Source organism: Leuresthes tenuis, unplaced genomic scaffold (genome assembly GCF_036924035.1).
Source record: "Leuresthes tenuis unplaced genomic scaffold, fLeuTen1.0.hap1 SCAF_11, whole genome shotgun sequence".
NCBI lineage: Eukaryota > Metazoa > Chordata > Actinopteri > Atheriniformes > Atherinopsidae > Leuresthes > Leuresthes tenuis.
In genome coordinates, this window is record NW_027325365.1 from 22,500,690 (window position 1) to 22,519,644 (window position 18,955).

The following is an 18,955-nucleotide window of genomic DNA, read 5'->3' on the forward strand; positions in this document are numbered from 1 at the left end:
GACAAACTTTTGTCCAGCTGTATAAGGTTTCTTTTTCTCCCTCAGAATCCCCGGCGTTCCAAATGACCCATTATTTTCCGTCCCCAATCACCGTATTGATTCTGCACTCTAAGTGGGAGATTTAAGTTTGGCCTGTGTGTCTGCTTAGAGTTTCTCTCTGTGCAAAAGGGAATCTCCTGAGTGTGTGCTTATCGTGCACACCCCTTTATGTATTCCACCGTCTAAACTGGTTTTTGTGCTGACTTTGCTTCCCATTTTCCCCTGAGCTCCCATCACTTCACAGACTCGTGGGTCTACAGTGAAGTAAGTTAAGAGAGATCAGTGCCAACGGTGATTGGCAGCGACAACTGTTCCTCTGTGGCTTTTGTGTCAGGCGTGTCAAGCTGTCATCACTCTACGATGTATCATTATGTCATTTTTAAAAGTTATTAAGTTGACAGTGTAAGATTCCTGCTGTTTTAATTGCATAGTACGCCACCAACATCACCTTAAAAAATAAAGTGGTTATGATATTCAAAACATCGATTATGTGTCAGAGATGCAATGTTGCTTTTCAAAAAGGTTACAGATGGGGGACAAATGTCATTGACATTAATGGGTTCCAAGGGTTCTGTTATGTTATGGAGCACCATTTTCAGACATGCTTTGGGTCCACTCCTCTCTTTAGTGGAAATAATCACTGCAAACCAATACAATCTGAGCAATTACTTTTATTCCATGATAAAAGTCTGATCTTTTCCACGATGACAGGGATCCCATTGAAAGGGTACAAAGGGCCTCTAAATAGATTGACGAGACACCTATTGGAGATTTTGGACCAGCATGTTGCTAACATAACATGCCAGATGGTTTGTCACAAACAACCTAACAGATTCTCATGTAATTGTGATTTCACAATTCTCACAAGAATCCAGATGCCTTGCAGTATAATTAGGCAGCACTCGCCACCACCCTCATCAAAACACGATGAAGGGGATATATCTTTTCCAAGAGTAATATCCTGACAATCCAGTCTTTCACAAACATGAAGAATCAGGTGTATTAGACGTAATGATGATGTTCCGACGCCACTTGTTGAACCAACCCCATACAAAACAGTTTAGGCTGGTTCTTCCTTCAATTTGTCACCTGTCTGTCGGTCAGTAAAAGCCTTTGGACATTACTCAGCATATTTTTTAATTGGATGGGGTTTTTTTTGTTTTTTTTTTATGAAAGCAGGGCTAATGCACTGTCACTGTGTCGACTTTTCAGTTGTCCTGAGCCGTACATTTTAGCATCTGCTGTACCGTCCTTGAGGATTTAGACTCTTTCAATCGTATATAGACGGTAGTTATGTCCATAAAATAGTTTGCATGTAGCTTTGGAACTATTAATATAACCAGATATCAAACTGATATTTTTGGGTTTGTTTTTTTCACAGAACGGTTGTTTGAAATATGAGCAGTACTTCACACAACCCCATTAGTTATGAATGGAAAGTGAGAGCACTCACTTTGGAGAAGCAGGGAAGAATGGGGAGGCTAAGTTAACAGCTTCTCATAAGGGTGCAATTAAAAAGTAAATTTTTTGCCATCAAAACATCACAAACCTAAAAAAATTCAAAGTAGTTTGAGTTCAGACTATATATAGATGTTTACATTTTTACAATTGTTTACTTTATCGCCAATTTCTATTGCTGATCAGCTGTGACTCACAATTTAATCCAACTAATCTCAAAATCCCAACTGCAAGACAGTAAAAACTAGCACAAATCTTGGGAAAGACCAAACGCCATCTAACTGAAATTAGATGGCAAAGATAAGGGCGTCTGTGTCCCTGTTCTGAGTTGCTCTTAGCTGAGCTCCCAGTCAAAACTTCTCCCTTATTCTCCAAACTGAGAGCATTCTGGTTGCTATCCATTGACTGTCCATATTTAACAAAACCCCACTTTATCGAGAAAAACATTTTTTCATATATAATAAAGAGAGTAAACACTGGACTTTTCGGGGAAACAGAAAAAAATGACTCAAAATGAATTTGTCTGTTGGATGTTCCTCCTGCTTGGTGAAAAGGTTAACCTTAAGAACACCAATGTAAGCCACATTCATGTTAGCATCTTGCTGTTGTGCCCCTAAGTGACCGAAAGGTGATTTAACACAGCTTTAAACAAATGTGGCAGTGCCGTTGTTAAAAAAAAATACTTTACTGTCAGAAGATTTTATCGTTATGGCTGGTACACAAGGGGACATTTAACCACTAATTCTCCCAGAGTTTTGCTATCTGATTCATAAAAAAACATCATAAAGTAACTTTTAAGTAACTGATGTGTTTCATGTGTAGAATGTCTGTATTCAGAGACCTTATGATCAGTCATCTATCTGTCAAAGTATGTAAAGAATGAATACAAAAAAGATAAATGGCAATATAAGTTAGCCTAATATGAAACTATGATTGCATTTAAGAAGAGAATGTGTACATAAATGCTTCTTTCTCATGTGAAAATCGCTGATACCGTCATGCATGGACTTCTTTCCTCAATGCTTTTATGTGTGTGTGTGTGTGTGTGTTTGTGATTATATGCGGGTAGAATGACTCAAATTAATGTTTGTATGTTTACATGTTTTCAAGGGACCCTATTGCTTTGTTACCTGTTGACATACAACACATTTCAAGTGGTAAATTACTGCTGAAACGTAGTTATCTCCACCAAGTCAGGAATAAAAAAAAAGAAAGAAAAGAAAAGCTGTTGATGGTTGTTAGTTGCAGTGGGAAGCTGCACAGCGTGTCATTACAACTAAGAGGCCAAGCAGCTAATTCTAGGGCTCCTTCATGAAGATGGGCTTGTCCTGATTACGCCTCCTCTCCTCGCCGATCTTTTTCAAAAACACACACTGATGAGGTCTCGTTACGGAGCTTTCATCTATCTCAGCGCTCAGTACAATAAATTTGTGAGGAAATGCGTGTAAAATGTAGCCGTCAGGCTCTGTCAAACCACACTTCAAAACAGTTTTTTTCCATTACACACGAGGGAAAAGCAGTTCTATAGGCCATTGTTATTAGTACATGTTATTGCTCGAAAATGAAGCCCACCTTTGTGTTTTTTGTGTTTGTCTTTCAGTATCTGTCGGTTATGAGTATGAGTCATGTCCTAGCATCATCCACTGGGAGAGGAGGACAGCTCTGATGCAAGGGTTTGAACTGGTCCCCTCCGAACTTGGAGGATGGTCTCTGGATAAACACCACGCCCTCAACATACGCAGCGGTGGGTCCAAACACACAAGGGACCAAATTAATCTCATATGAAAAAAACTGGGTTGGGTTTTTTTTCTTGGTGTTTTTTTGGGCACTTGGGGGGGCTGGCTGAATTTTCAAAGGCACAAATTGATTTGCACTAACTTGAACTGAATTCAACTGAATTTTGCGTTCTGAGGGTTTGTTCCCTCTGATTTTGAAACAAAGAAGTATCACAGTGCTGCAACATTAAATTAGTTTTACTTCTTCTCAAAGGAGTGTATAAATGGCTGCTTAGTTAGGAAAACGTTGTGGTTCTTTCAGATTTTACTGATAGTCGTCAAATTACTCAACCACTGTCACCAAACTACAATGTTAATGTTAGTTCATGTAAATAATAGTGTGACATCACCCCCCTGATGTCTCACTGGCTGATGTAAATTCAATCTGGCATATGAAGTTACCCAGACTGTTAAACTTTGGTAAAAAAAAAAAAAAAAAAGATTGTATTACTTCATGAGAACACACTGACTGGAGGCTTTTCTCCTCAGGAATCCTTCACAAAGGAAATGGGGAAAATGTCTTCCTCTCCCAGCAGCCCCCTGTCATCAACACTGTTATGGGGAATGGTTTCTACCGCAGCGTGCCCTGCGGCCCAAGCTGCAGTGGCGCAGCGAGGGACATGATGCTGTTTGCCCCTGTAGCACTGGCCAGCGGCCCTGATGGCTCCCTCTACGTGGGGGACTTCAACTTCATCCGCAGGGTCCACCCTGACGGATACACCAGGACCATACTGGAACTGAAGTGAGAGACGTGTACTTGTTGGGTGTGCTTGTGATAGGACTACACTGTTGTAGTGATCCCCCACATTGAGAAACGGTGGAATTGCGTACATGTACAACAAAATTAGCTCAGTTTATACGAGTTTGCACTGCATTAGCTCTGGTTGGCATCTGTTTGATCTCAGTAGAAAGCTCTGAAGTTTGTTTTTATGCAAAGGCAAAGTATGTGAGGTTCAGACATCACAGACTCTAATCTACCTCTTTAGGAAGAGAGAAAAGCTTTGCTGTGAAACAAAGAAACTTATTTTTTCTGTGGATTATGAAGATGATATCTCCTACTGTGCTGCAGGCATGACATTCTCTATTTCTTTATTTTCTCAAGCGTAGGATCTCGATGGGATTGCACAGTCATTTGTCCTGCAGAGTGTTCTTCTTATGTAACTTTACTCTGTCATTTGCTGTCATTATTGTATCTCTGACTATTATGTTTGGTTCACTCGTTGTGTCTTTATTTGATACTTCCTCATCCTCTGGGGGGAAATGCCAAAAAGCTTCCTGTTTAGGTTAATATTTAATGTGAAACAAAACAACCATCTAAATCAAACCCAATCCCTCTTCATAAGGAGAAAATTAACTCATGGTAGCCTATGAAGGTTTGAGTGACTACATGTTTTACATCGCAAATAATTGTTGTTACCGTCTCTTTTCTTCTTTTCAAACACCCCTTAATGGCTTATCATCAGGAACCGAGACACAAGACACAGGTGAGAACTCCTCATTACCACCTCCCTCATATGCTTGTACAATCACACACAAAAACACACGCGAACGCAGAGACTTATCAAGAGTAAACACTGGACGTGTTGCAAAAAGCCTTTCAGCACTTTAACTTGGCGTGTTTTCCGCAAATTGCATTGACCTGACTTCCCCACAACCACACACACCACAACCAGAGTCGACACTCACACTGTACACTCCGATCGCAGTCACGTCTATCAAATCCTCATTTAAATTTCCACCAGGCAATATCACATTTGTAAACAGGAAATCAGCCGAAATGTCAAGGATTTCTTTTTTTTTATTATGGAGGATTAATGTAAGTCTGGATGCATCATTTGGCGCCCTTTCTGAGCCAAACTAAAAGCGCAAGGCCGGTAGTGGCTTCGCAATGATCCCTGGCCCCGAGCGTTGATGATGGTATGAGCTTTTTACTCCATGTTTGACAGAAGATTAGACAGATGTTATAGGGTTTGTGTGTGGCTATGTATTGGTGTGTTTTTCTGCATGTGTGCTGCTATGTTGGGCTACATCGAGATGATTGTTTGTGCGCTGTGGGAGGTGCATCCGTGTGTGTGTGTGAGTGAGAGGGTTTATCCGATTTCGAAAAACACAGAGGCTTTTTAAAGATATCATATCTCCACCACGCCAAGGTTTCAGGCCATGTGTAGATGAACACCTAACAGTGTGTTTACTCCTGCACTATATAGATGGATGTGTTCGTGTGTCTGCATGCAGAGTGCAAATATAAATAAGTAAACTTGTGTAGCTAATTTCCTACTTTAAAGCCTGAGCCAGTGTTTCCCAACTGGGGGCACTTCTACCTCAGCAGGGTACCTCTGCAGCTGCCAGGATATAAGTGGAAAGATTATGGAGAAGCTCAAATATTTTCTACAAACAGAAATTAGTTTTGATTTGGGGACAAAATTACGTATTGATTCAGCTACGCCTCCTGAGAATGGCAAGCAAGCTGAGAAGGTAAAACTGTTCAACTGTTCAACTGTTAAATCAGCTCAGAGTGGATAAATGGTTTAAATAGATTACATGAAATAGAGAGTCCAATTTATTAAATGAATAAGTCTACTGTATATCATCTGTTTAGGCATAGATAAGAGCTTAAAATAGCTTACTAAAAAAATTTATAGTTGAAACTGTGATGGATAAATGGTCATGGTTTTGCAAAACATTTAAATTGGTTTAATTTCTAATGTCCACCAATTTACAAAGCTCATTTTCATTAAAGTTGAGACATTTTCTACATGCCATAACAGTTTAAGTAAGTCATTTGTCAATTCGCTTGTCCTTATAATATATTTATATCATATATAACAGAGACAGGTTCAAGTAAATTATTTTTAATTGTCTTCACTAACCAACTTGATTTTATTCAGAAAATGTCGCTAGATTCAAAGTTTGATGCCACACAGTGAAAAAAAAAGAAATCACCCTTTCTCTTGATTGAATTGTTTGGGAACTGAGGACACTATATGTTGGATTTCTGAAAGAGGGATATGTGTGCCTTCTCAGTTTTTCTGCAGTTGATGATTGTTGTTGAGTCTTCTCTTCGTGATGTTCCTGCATGTTCAGTACGATACAGATCTGGACTGCGGGCAGGCCAGTCTAGCACACACACTCTCTGTCTATGAAACCACGCCGTTCATTCATCAATGCTACCTTCACACATATGCAAAATATCAATGACTTGGAATCAAACATTCATTTTGACTAATACACCTCCATGCCATCAAAAAAGTGGCCTGTTGTACCGTTTACCGATACCAGCCTAGATGGTCTTTCTCTTCTTTGGCACAGGAAACAAGATGTAATTTTTTTTTCAAAACAGCTGAAGAATTAATTAATCTCAACTCCATTTTCTTTCTGTCCATCTGAGATGAACTCGATAGCATTTCTGTGCAAAGTTGATATATGACTTTGTTGTGGTATAACTTCCTTAGCCTTCACCGAGAAATTTCCACAGACTCTGTGATTTTTCTTTTCACAATTTTTTGATGTATAGATGTCAAATAAGCAAATTTCTTTGCAATCTTACATTGACTAATATCTTTTTGGAGCTTATTGATGATTCTCTGACATAGTTTGGCACAAAGTGGTGAGCCACATTGTACCCTTGCTTAGAAAGACTAAGTCTTTGGTGGAATTCCCTTTTATACCTAATCCTGACACCCTCACCAGTCACCAATTAATCTGCTGATTTTAGAATCTTCTACAGTGCTGTTACTTGTATATTCTATAGCTTTTTCTGTCCTTATTGGCCTCTCTCAACATTTTTTGATTAGAGATAAATTTGTGCATATCTTACAAATGCAATGAAATTGGTCACTAAAGAGGCTGAAACATATTTCCCTGGATGGGGATCTGTGAAATACAGATTCAGAGTTTTATTGCACATTTAAAAATGTTTTCACTGGATATTATTTTTGTATGTTGTACAAACCCAATCTTGAATAGATCATTTTAAACAGCAGCAATCCCTACTGTAACATCTACTTTATCCATATTCGTATGAACAATGGTACAATTATTTCTTGTCTGAGATCAATTTAAATGACACATTTAGAAGTTCTATGGGGTGTCACTCCGGGAGCACCCGAGTTAATCTGGCAAGTTTGTTGGAGTACATGACAATAAAAGGTCTGGAATCACTGGTCTAAGCCGTAGGAAATGGGTTCTTCTTCTGGCACTTTGAATATGCTTTCTTCCTTACCCTGGAGGTTTCTCTTTTAGTTCCTGCTTGCTTCTTATTCCTCTGCAGCAGCATTTTACTGTTCGCAGTGTGTTAGTGTTTCTCTTTTATTCTATACTATTGTTCTCCTAAGTCAAATGCATTAATAATTCATCCATATTCAGCTTTCAAAGCTTTTCACTATGCATTCTTCCCAGCAAAGTGCCTATCAGCCAAAAGGGCTTCAAAACAAGGTGCTCTCTGAGGGGAGACAATATGGGAAGTGCTCAACGTGAAATGTTGTCTATTCGTTCTCTTTGTGAGTTTGAGAGAGTAGGGAAGCAAATAGTGGAGGAAGTCCTCAACTATATTATCTGTGAGCCCGAGAGGTCGATTCAGAAAGACAGTCAGGAACAGCTAGATTACTCTGTCTATCAACTGTAATCATTGTTTTGTTATTTTGTGTGGAGTAAGCACAGTATGCTAGAGTGGGGTTGTTTGTGATGAGGCTGTTGTTGTTCCCTTTCCTTCCATTGGAAGAATTTATTCAGATCTGTGAGCGTGGAAAAAAACAATGATTTGTATTGAGTTAAAGGCACTGTGCAATGCTTGTGGTAGCTTCTACAAATATCATACGCTGCACTGAGCAGTGGCATGCTCTAAAACCCGGTAAATAACTCTCAGAGGATCAAGTTTGAATTATGTATGTGCAATTCAGTGCTGAGCTCTGTAAACAGTTATGCACTTAATGGACTAGATGACTGACAGCACCCTTTCCGATGTTGCAGTTTTTCCTTTTTTTTCCCTTTGTGCAAGGTTGTGGGAAGATTCAGGTTAATGTCCTAAAGAAGTCTTCTCTTTTAATAGTTATGGTTAGAAGGGACAAAAGTGCCTGATAGAGTTAATTTGCAATCCAAATTCAATAGAACATTTCAAGAGCCTATTAGCAACAACACCAAGGTTTGTCGGTGTTTGGAAATGTTTTAATTGTAGTATTTATTCTTGACATTTCAAATGTATCTTGAAATACGTTTTTCATTGAATAGCCAGAGGAAGAGAAGAAGAAGAAAAAAAAGAACACTTTAACAGGATATCTTCAAGTTTAATTGGCAGGAAGCCTTTGACCAGACCCAGCTGACACTGGATTTCACACCACAAAGTAATTGCTTGGAACACAGCTACAATGTTCAAAGTGCAAAATTTCAATTCCCTTTCACATTTTTGGCTGTCATTGTGTTCAGGACTTAATAATACAACACAACGGCTTCCCGATATCAAAGGTTCTTATGTAATTAATGAACTGCAGTCTTCGTACAGAAGTCAAGTCATCTCTCTGCAGCTTTATGTCGACAGTGATGGAGTCCATTCTATGCAGGTACAGTGCAGCCCACAGTCAATACATGGGCAAATTAAGTGAATGTTCACAGTGTGCTAACGTAAGCATGATGCTTACACTGAGGAGAAAAGGGGGTTTTAATATAAACAGTATGGAAAGTATTCAATTCCATATGATGGACAACATACTTTCTATTTGAGACCTCTGCTCAATAAGCTTCCAGTCTTTTGTCCACCTTTTATAAACCAACAACTAGAACAATAGACAATTATGTGTCCTCATGAGTCATTCAGCTCTGGCCAGATTTAGCTGTATGAATTGTTTCGGTTTAATTTTGGTCCTGGACCTCTGCTCCATCTTATTCCCACTCCATGTTATTGCTCCACCGATTTTCCACAGTTTTCTTTGTAATATCCAGAAACATCTTCCACAGAAAGACGACGAAATGAGCGATCAGTGCCTTGAAATAAAATGTACATAACATGAAGGCAAAAACAGAAGCATGTGGATGTAGAAATGTGCAGAAGATACGACCGGTGATCACGGCACATCATCAAAATGCACCAGTGTTCTCAGAGGTGTCACATCTAAATAAGACTGTGTTAGGATGCAGCTTATGGTAAGAATTATACATGCATGGATTATGCTCTTCTCCATCTATCTTGTCTGCATTTATTCATTTATACATAGACTTTCTTATCTTTGCCTGACAGGTGGGTACATTTATGCTGACAAATAAATGACTAAACCTATAAAATCTTAGCTAACATGAAAACATCCGTATAGCCCACTTGTCAGCACTCGTTGGTCATATGGCAAAGCAGACGCACACACTCATATCTGGATGCTTTTGAAATAAAAGAGGCTTTTAAAATTGCTGAATACTTGCTTTGTTTACAAAGATCTCTTTAAATATCATGGACAAAAATTATTGAAATCGTTCCAAAAGTGGTGACAAGAGTGGTCTTTTTTATCCAACCTATTCTATCTTCAATTATTCTAATATTCTCAGTTTTACAGAGATTTAGATTTTTTGCTGCAAAAAAGACCTGTAATAAGAGACAAGCCTGACGCTCTTGACGACAGCTGCTAATGTTATTTGGGAGTTTAATTTCCACACCTTTTCTTACTAAATGTAGCAGCAAGAAGACAGCTGACTCCAAATTCATCAAAAAGACAGCTGGAATAAGAATCAAGGAAACTTCAGAACAGACGTCTCCATCATCAGTGTACAACAGTGCTTGGATTCATTAAACTCATGAAGTATTAAGTAAAATTTATGCGACAGTACATGGGGGATATGTCCTATGTATAGATGTATTTAAAGTAGACAAAAATGAAGCTTTCAAAGAAAAGGACACCATCCCCCCAGTGAGATATGAAGAAGACGTATATAGCTCTGCTCTCAGACTGCTTTGCTGCGACTGACTTAGGCTATCTTGAAGCAATACGTAGCGCAATGACATCAGAAGATAAATAAGGCGTTCTGGAGTGAAACATTCTGCCCAGTGTCAGAGAGTTGTGCAGGTCGTGGCCCCTCCAAGTAGGATAAGGATCCAAAGTATACATCTGAGAGCACTCAAGAATGGATGATAAGAAAACATTTGACCATTATAAGGCAGCCTGCTGTGAGCCCTGATGTCAGCTTAAACTCACAGTTGGGGGAAAAAGTCTCCTTCAAACCAGAGAGAAAGCCTTTAGCTCAAAAAGGAATAGGTCAAACTATTCAGGTCCCTAATTATCAGCCACAAAAAGCACTTGAGAAAAGTGACTGCCTGAAAAAGACAGCTACTAAAGTATTACGTTACTGGTTCCATTTTTTTCTATGACATTATCATTTGTTATTTTAGTTACTGTTTGAAAAGACTGCTTTAATAGGAGGGATTCCTATATTTGTCTTGACCAAGTGTCCAAGTGTTTGTCTTATCTCTTTTATGTAAAACTATCATGGGTTTTAAAGAGTATTGCTATTGTCAAGAGTACAGAGGAAAAGCTAGCACTTTAGTAATGACCATATCAGTTCTCTAGGTCTGATACCACTTTTCTCTTCGAGTCATTTTGAGGATTTTATTGCATGTACAGTGTGTGGATTTTACCTCAATTTATACAGTTGAATCGGATTATTAATGTTAGCTTTTACATATCGTGAACTATTGATGACTGATTTGATACTTTGATACTACGTGTTAAGAACTCGCCCTATATATAGCTTGGCATATAAAGAGAGCATCACTAATTCAGCTGCAGTGAATGTGGTCATCTCTACACTATGTAAATGAGAAGACATTAATCTTGTTGTTTCAGCACAGCCAGTCTCATACTAATGCTATTCACTGGGATGACCTGATTGCCTCTAAATACTTTTTCTTCAACTAATAGTGTTGTCTCGGGATGAAGGAGATTATAGTTTACAAAACTAGGCTAGTCTCAGAGAAACTTTCGTTTGGGAAAGTGAGAAAATAAATCAACAAGTCTGGGAAAAAGCATTTACAACTTTAAAATCCAACAAGCTTCACCTTATTTTCTATTAACTTTGTCCTCAATCTCTTACTAGCACCAGCCCTGCTCATAAGTACTATCTGGCCATGGACCCAGTGGGTGAGGTCCTCTACGTGTCTGACACCAGCAGTCGCAGAGTTTACCGAGTCAGGAACCTCGGGCAGCCAAAAGATCCATCACGCAACCTTGAGGTGGTGGCCGGGACGGGAGAGCAGTGTCTACCTTTTGACCAGAGCCACTGCGGAGAGGGCAGGAAGGCCACTGAAGCTGCTCTGAATAACCCCAGAGGTAGGATAACATGCACTGTACAGCTGGAGAACTCGCAGTCAGATCCCAGTTTCTACACAGTGACACAAGCTCGAGTTGCATTTATCATCCCTTCAGGCTACACTTACAGATTTGTGATCAGCACTCACAGGTCAGTATTTAGCAATGTTAGGCAAACGTAGCTGGAGGCCAAGGCATTGGCTGTTTGACTGAAGGTCAGTGTATCAGTACAGAAGCAGCTCATTACACCAACATTTTGAAGTGGTCTGGGTGTATTTCACCCCACCTAATCTTTTCCTTCTTGGCTAAGTGAAACATTTTAAGTCAACACAGAACATTCAGAAGCTGCCGTCATGATCTCATAAAAAGGGACGTTCATAACCCTGAAATAATCCGAGACACACTGTGCGCTTTGAACCTTTTTCTATTGAAGGCTTACTAATTGAAAAATTAGATCTATGTTGGAGGTGAATAGATCTGTTATCAGATGACATTATTGTGTGTCAACTTCAAATGGCCTTGCGCATTTTATCATTGTGCCGTCCCTTAATGCATCTCTCCGAATTGGTCACATAAATTAATTCGATTGAATTTCACCATCATAAACCCCTCTGGCATCATGTCCTTTTGGGGGTTATCGTTGCTTTTGTAAAGTGAAGAAAGTACGTTACACTCGCCCTTGCTTGAGCATTGTTGCCTTTTTTAAAGTCAGCTCTTGCTTTACGGTCATTATAAAAAATCCTTGTGGTCTCCCACTGGTCCTGACAGCAACTCCATGTGAAGGGCCAAAATGGCGTCCATAAAGGTGACAGTGGTGAGGTAAACCAATGATGTATTTCTGTCAAAGTGTTTACAAAGTGTTTTTGTATAGATACTGGCTAAGCATAACCCATAAAGGAAGAAAAAAAGCAGTTGTATCTGGCTGTCGCACTCTCATGCCATGGTTGTTATCTCACCAAACCTATTCCCTATAGTTATGTCAAAAGATTCATTCCTAAAAGCCATATGCAGTGAACCAAGGCTCTGTTTTTTGTCAGGCAAAAAATAATAATGGTATAAATCCATTGTGATTCAACAGATTATCGTTTTGGCTGTACAAATGTAAATGTGTAAGAAGGATTATTTTTTCCTGAAGTGTTACATCTACACCAGTATTGTAGTTGTAAATGATTGTGAACTTGTATTTTGACTAAATCTAAATGAGTCAATCATGTAAAGCGTTATCTGTAGTTAAACATGTTGAATAGCCCTTGCACTCTGAGGACTCAAATATTGAGCTTTTCTGGGGCATTAAGATGAAACTTAATTGGTTCCGGTATCCAACAGTGTTCTTCCACAAAAACACCCCATCACATTCCCAGCTAGCAAGGATAGATTGATGAATTCATGCTGCTTGTGCCCTTTTCTCCACCCTGCCATCAGCTTTTATTTTAAACATAAATTGATTCATGCAGGCAACACTCTTTGGTCATCTGATTTAGGTGATTATTACTGACTGTCACAGTTACCTTTCCTGGTAATTGCTTGATTTTCCCTCTGTGATTAAATGTTTGCAAATTTTTTATTTTTTTTTTGCAAAATAGAGATCGTCTGCCAAAGCATTGCGAGACTTTTTCTATGGCAGATGCTTAGTTGTGTCACAGTCGGAAAAGCACAGGTGTGACTAATAAAACTAATCATGATAGCTGCAGTCCACTGAGGTGTTCCAGTTTTAGGTCGCTGGTATTATTCATGCTGACTCATTGTCAGTCCAAAACACTTTAGCAGAATGAGGCCATCAATAATGCTGCTTGCACCTGGGCTTTTTCTGCCACAGCAACTCAAAGTGTCTCAGTGATAATAAGGTCTGTGTTAGCTTTGTGACAAATGAGAAGGCCTAGAAATGGAACCATCTTTTATGCGTTGTATTGATTTACAGCATACAGCTCAAACTACAGAAATCTTCTTTTTTTTTTTTTTTTTTTAAATGTCGAAAGAACATTATTGGGCGTTAGCAGTCCTTCCTCTTCACAGGTGTTTTCACTTCTGACTAATTAGCCCTCTGTCCATGCTGCATTCGTGGCATGTTGGAATTACAGTAATGAATACTGAAAATGAAAGTTCTGATCATTTTCATTCATGATTGGTTTCATTTGCTATATTGTGTCATTGTGACTTTGGAAATAGAGCAGGTGAATTCCAAACTCCTTCAGCCCACATATTTGATTGACTGTCCCTGATGTATCATTGATTCATAAAGGTTTGTAGGATAGAATCACTTTTGTATATTTACAATAAAAAGAGCTGTATGTGTGTGTGTGTGTGAATGTGGTACTTTAGTTTAGTTTGTAATGTTATGTACTCTGAGTTGTCATTGAGGTAAGAAATATGCTATTCAAATGTTTAAATGTGTTTACATTTGTTTGTAAAAGTTTGCTACACCCATGCCACTTCTTCTCCACAATTGCCTATTTTACAATTCAACAAGGTTTTTTTTTGTGATTTGAAAAAATCATCTGCAAAAGTGGCACAGTCCATAACTAGAACAAGCTCAGTTTTAACATATTCCCATAACAAGAAAAACTGTTATCTTTGTGTTACACTGACAATTACACCTCAACCAACTGCATAAGCATGGCTTCCCCAGGACCTATAGGGGATATGGAACCTGTATTTTTTAGATTCTCATATACACAAAAAGAATAATGGTCACATTATTGGAACAGAGGCAACTCACAGCTCCCCATATACTGATCTTCAGTCAGGAGCCTCCTGGCGTCTCGTTGTAACATAACCCCTTAGGGTCATTTTTCAACTTGATTCTCACTGGACGAGAGTTTTTACAGTCACCAAAGCCTGTGTTTCAAGATTGGTGGAAGAATAAGCCCCATGACTACCAAGCAGAATAAATTACTTCACTTTCACTTGCTAACTGTCTTTGCAAGCCACTTCAAAGACAGAGGGTGTGGTTATTGCTGCTTAAAATCATGTCAGAAAGAATAAAGTGAGGCACTGGACTCATACCTGGTCAACACTCCCTCAGTCATCCACTTTTGCATATTTCAACCTGCAATTTTCACCAATTTAAGTTCCAGGTCATTTTCTATCATTGAAACAATGTGTTGTTTACACTGTTTGTAGAAAGACTACCCAAATACAGACAAAGCTTCCAGAGGCAGGCAGGTGTCGAAATAGAATTTCAACCAAACAAAAGCCACAGCAGAGGCGGGAAGTACAAGAAGATTAAATCCATGGAAAAACTAAACTAAACATGAAGACCTGGACATGCACAATGTATTATAAGAGACAAGGATCTGGCGACAAGCAAAGTAAAACCAAATGAATAAATATAAAGATGAATGATGAATGACAAAAGGAAACCACATGTGGCAATCAGTAAAAAAGGACCTGATGTGGAGGGGGAATATGAAGCTAACTCAACAGAATACACAATGGGAAATCTATCAAATAAAACAGGAAGTAAACTTAATGACATGCAAAAGTTAAGCCAATGTCAAAACCAAAACAGTGAAACAAAAACCAAAGCCCATGATTTATGTGTCGTTGTAGAGTTATGGTAAAACATTTCCCACACTCATATATTGAATGTAATGAATTTGCTAAGCAAAGAGACCAAATGTGCAATGGAAATTTAAGATTTAATTGACTAATACTGTATTAATCATTTTATTTTTCTATGGACATCAAGATAATAATGTTGTAAATGTGTTTTGTACCAGTAACAGTGCAGTGAAAATCTGATATTGTGACAGTCATACAATAGATCAAATCAAGCATGTATATATCCACTTTTTTAAACGTCTGTAAGTTGCATCATCATAAGGTGCAATGCTTCCATCACTCTGTGAAAGTGAAAAAAGTAAAAATACGTTTCTCATTTTTGGTTTTCACCATGGGAAAATGACAGCTGTCACGATGACCTTACACTGTAGTTTTTTGAAGGCTGTAATAGGGTAAAGTTGGGCATGTGGAGGCTACGATAGCCCAAAAATCCCACTTGTTCGCCTGGCCACCTCCAGTCCCCAGGTCACACATGAGATTTATCCACAGGCCCGTGCGTCGGGCTGCGGTTTCACATGACCTGTCCTGTCAGTCACTCACAGGCAATGCTATCTGACAATGAAGCCAGACAGTCAGTTGTTAGTGTGTACGATAAGGAGATGTGACGTGTCTTCTATTCTTTTCAAAAATCACTGGATCAAAATACAAAGTGGCTCAGAATCTGATCTCATTTTTTCCTCTATCTTCCTAAGTCTATAAAGGTATGGAGGTGGGAAAAGGAGAAGAAAAAAATATCGGAGCTGATTCAATTTGAAACATTGTGTAACAACTATTGCCATTAGAATACATACCCCTTATACCTTAGAACATGGTGTATCTCTGCCTTTATACACTAATAGAATATTGTGTCCCAAGACTCCCCCGGTTCACTCATTGAAAGGTGTTTCATACTTTTTGACTCACTGCAGTTCACAGACTGTCTTCTGTTGCTATTGTACTCAGAGTAGCCAGTTCTTATAAAGGCTCTGGAGATTTCTGCCTACAGCCCCCCCCCCCTGCCTGTCATCTGCCTGCCACAGCCCACACTCCTACTCCTCCCTGCACCCTCTTACCAATGGTAATGAGTGGTAGACTTCACAGAGAAATATCTGTCCATTTCTTTTTTGAAGTTGGGCTTCTGTGATTCTCCACCATTGATCTTGTCTTGTGTCCTCTGGTGAGCTCCTCACTCGAAATTAGACCCTTCCTTTCATTCTTTCACATGTTCATCCACATTTTTTCTCCCAATCTTTTTGCCCATCTCATCTTCGAATCACCCTTGTGGCCCTGTGTTGACATAGCCACTGTAAGCCCAGCATTAATATTGTTTCAACAGGACAAAAATGTTGTTGAATAGTAATCTATGATTAGAATATTGTCAGCAGTTTTGCGATACTATTTAGCACTCTGCTGTTACCCCAAGTCTATAGTCTCCCTGTTGTGTAAGCTGCAGGGATTATCTGGTGTCCTTCAAACACTCACTTATGAATACAAGATCTGGGGCATTGTTTAGAGTTGGCTCCACATGCCGTTCTGCACTCAATTAACTCAGTAAATAAAAGGCCTTGCTCCATTTTGGATGGATCCCGTGTCTGACATGAAAGAGGTTTCAGTCTCACAGGACCCACCAGCCTTGGCTCTCATCTATAGACTCCGTCTGTTCACTGCATGAAGGGCCCCTTTTTCTTCATGTTTCTTTTTTTCAAACAAATTTGTTCAATGATAGTTGTGCTTCTGTTTCATGTTTTTGGACGGACTGAGTTCAGAGTGAGTCTGGTGATTGAGAGTTTAGTTGTTGGTGGTTGCCGTGGGCAGCTTTTATCTGTTTTTTGTTGACCAGTCCCAGTCAGCAAAGCTGACATCCACAGAGAGAGGTGTGTGCACATGACAGTGTGAGCGTTGGCACTGTCAGTCTCTCCCTCTGACCCACAGGGGGCAGACTAATGCCCTTATCAGTGGCTGACATACTGCCACCACATTTCTCCCTCTTACCCTGTCTTCGTCTTTCTCTTCTCTTCTCCTCCTTTCTCCTCCGCTTTCTGTCAGTCTCTTTCTCTCTGTCTCTCTCCTCCCCGCACAGGCAGACACAACACATTTGTCTCCTTCTCACTCAGCCCCACAGCTGTGAGGCATGCCTTTGGTGTCAAGATAGCAGGGCCTGGTCGCCGAATGAAGCTGTGAGGTTTAAACTGGTTGCGGTTATTAGCATGTTGAGCAGTCAGGGAGTTTAGAAAAAAAAAGAATATGCTTCACATCGTTTGCGCACATCGCTGCTCAGCCACCACCCTCAGACCAGGAAAGCCGGGCTTCGTGCTGTGCAGTATCTGCCTTGGCTGGTAGTTGATATATAAGCAGCTTAGGTGAATGAATATCTCCACACACTGGGTGCTGGTGTCATTTACAGAAATGGCTTAAAACATGGCAGTGTTCACAGGAGCGTTTCCTAGTTTGTTTCATCTGTGTGAATCAAGCTGTCAGCAAACCCATACTCAGTCTATTCAGGGCCTGATGGTACTCAGTCGTGACGGCACATGCAGACAGCTGTAGATACTATGGACCTGTAGTTACTCCCTTTATTGTCCCTGTCTGTGCAAGTCAGTGCAGTCACAACAATTTTACGGTTACACAAACATCCCTACATATCCTTCTGCATACCCTCCGATGGCTCCATTTACACCACATGAAACCTGATAGACTCTTGATTTCTTCCAGAGGCACAACATATAACTTACCCAATAATCCATGGTAGTGTCCTTAAACTGTACATTTCTAACCACATCTCACAAATCCTCTACTTCCCAAACTGTATCGCTAGCTGCAGCAATGAAGTCCTCAGATCTCCTAAGGCGGTCTCCTCCATGCCAGCTGCTCTGTGTTATAAGTTTGGAATACTGCACCATTGTTATTCTACCTCTGGCTCCCAAAGCATTTAGCACAGAGTGACTTTTGCATCTGACAAAATGGAGTAAAAGAAGGAAAGCAGAGGAGTTATGAAATGAGAGAGAAAGTGAGTGGAACCGAGAATAGAAAAATAATTATAAATTTAAAGAGAAAATGGAGAACATAGAGGAAAAGGAGGACAGGAGAATGGATGAAAAAGATAGAGAGAACAGGAGAGAAGTCTGTTTCGTGTCTAAATCCTGCAGCAGTCCCTCGCCTCATCTGCATATTAATCTGGCCCCGTGGCTGCCTCTCCTCTCAGAGGGTCAACTATCATTGTTTCTGTTGGTTTAAACAGAGCGCTGCTTCGCAAAACAAGGGCATCAGATAAGTCATGCTGTGTTTTTAGCTCAGATTTAGTTGATGTGTGAGCATTCTCGCATGTGTGCCCAGTTTATACCGGCCTGCTCCTTGTGTTTTATTTCACATTGACCGAGCTTTTGTCTTTGCCCCTGGACATTCCTGCATTAATGATACACACATGAATTAATCACACAGCAAGGCAAACAGCAGCACAATCTATGATAATGCAAAACAGAGAGGCGCCATTGGGTCATGCTATTTCTACCACAGCTTGTTTTCTCACTGCAGCATCCATGATAATTAGAAGAACGGCAGTGATTTGTGCAACAGACATGCATCGCTGAGCAGCCACAATATGAAGTCCTGCCAGAGACTCATTTCTCCCCCAAAACTAATGCTGAGAAAATAGCTGCCGGCGCAAATGTGGAGGGACAAGCAAAATGGCATCGAGCAAAGCTCACAGCACACAGGTACATCTGGACTTATTCAGCCAGAGAGCGATTGACAGGAGAAGGAATTGCAGAGATATGCCCTAGATCTTACTGTTGACTTTGTCACTGCCAAATGGTCTGCACTGTGTGAATTTTCCACACGTAGCTTTAGGAGCTTTAAAACTAC

General features: G+C 39.8%; 2 protein-coding genes across 2 annotated transcripts in view; one reads left to right on the plus strand and one right to left on the minus strand.

The window, feature by feature from the left end:
* apool (apolipoprotein O-like) overlaps positions 1-18,955 on the minus strand; it is a 353,684-nt gene that overhangs the window by 272,871 nt on the left and 61,858 nt on the right. The gene's annotated exons all lie outside the window — the stretch shown is intronic.
* The window catches only part of tenm1 (teneurin transmembrane protein 1), a 177,242-nt gene that overhangs the window by 118,273 nt on the left and 40,014 nt on the right, over positions 1-18,955 (plus strand). Inside the window, exons 19-22 of the mRNA XM_072396098.1 lie at positions 3,098-3,241; positions 3,762-4,014; positions 4,736-4,756; positions 11,343-11,575. Of these exons, the coding sequence (XP_072252199.1) occupies positions 3,098-3,241; positions 3,762-4,014; positions 4,736-4,756; positions 11,343-11,575 (651 nt within the window). The remainder of the gene's footprint in view (positions 1-3,097; positions 3,242-3,761; positions 4,015-4,735; positions 4,757-11,342; positions 11,576-18,955) is intronic.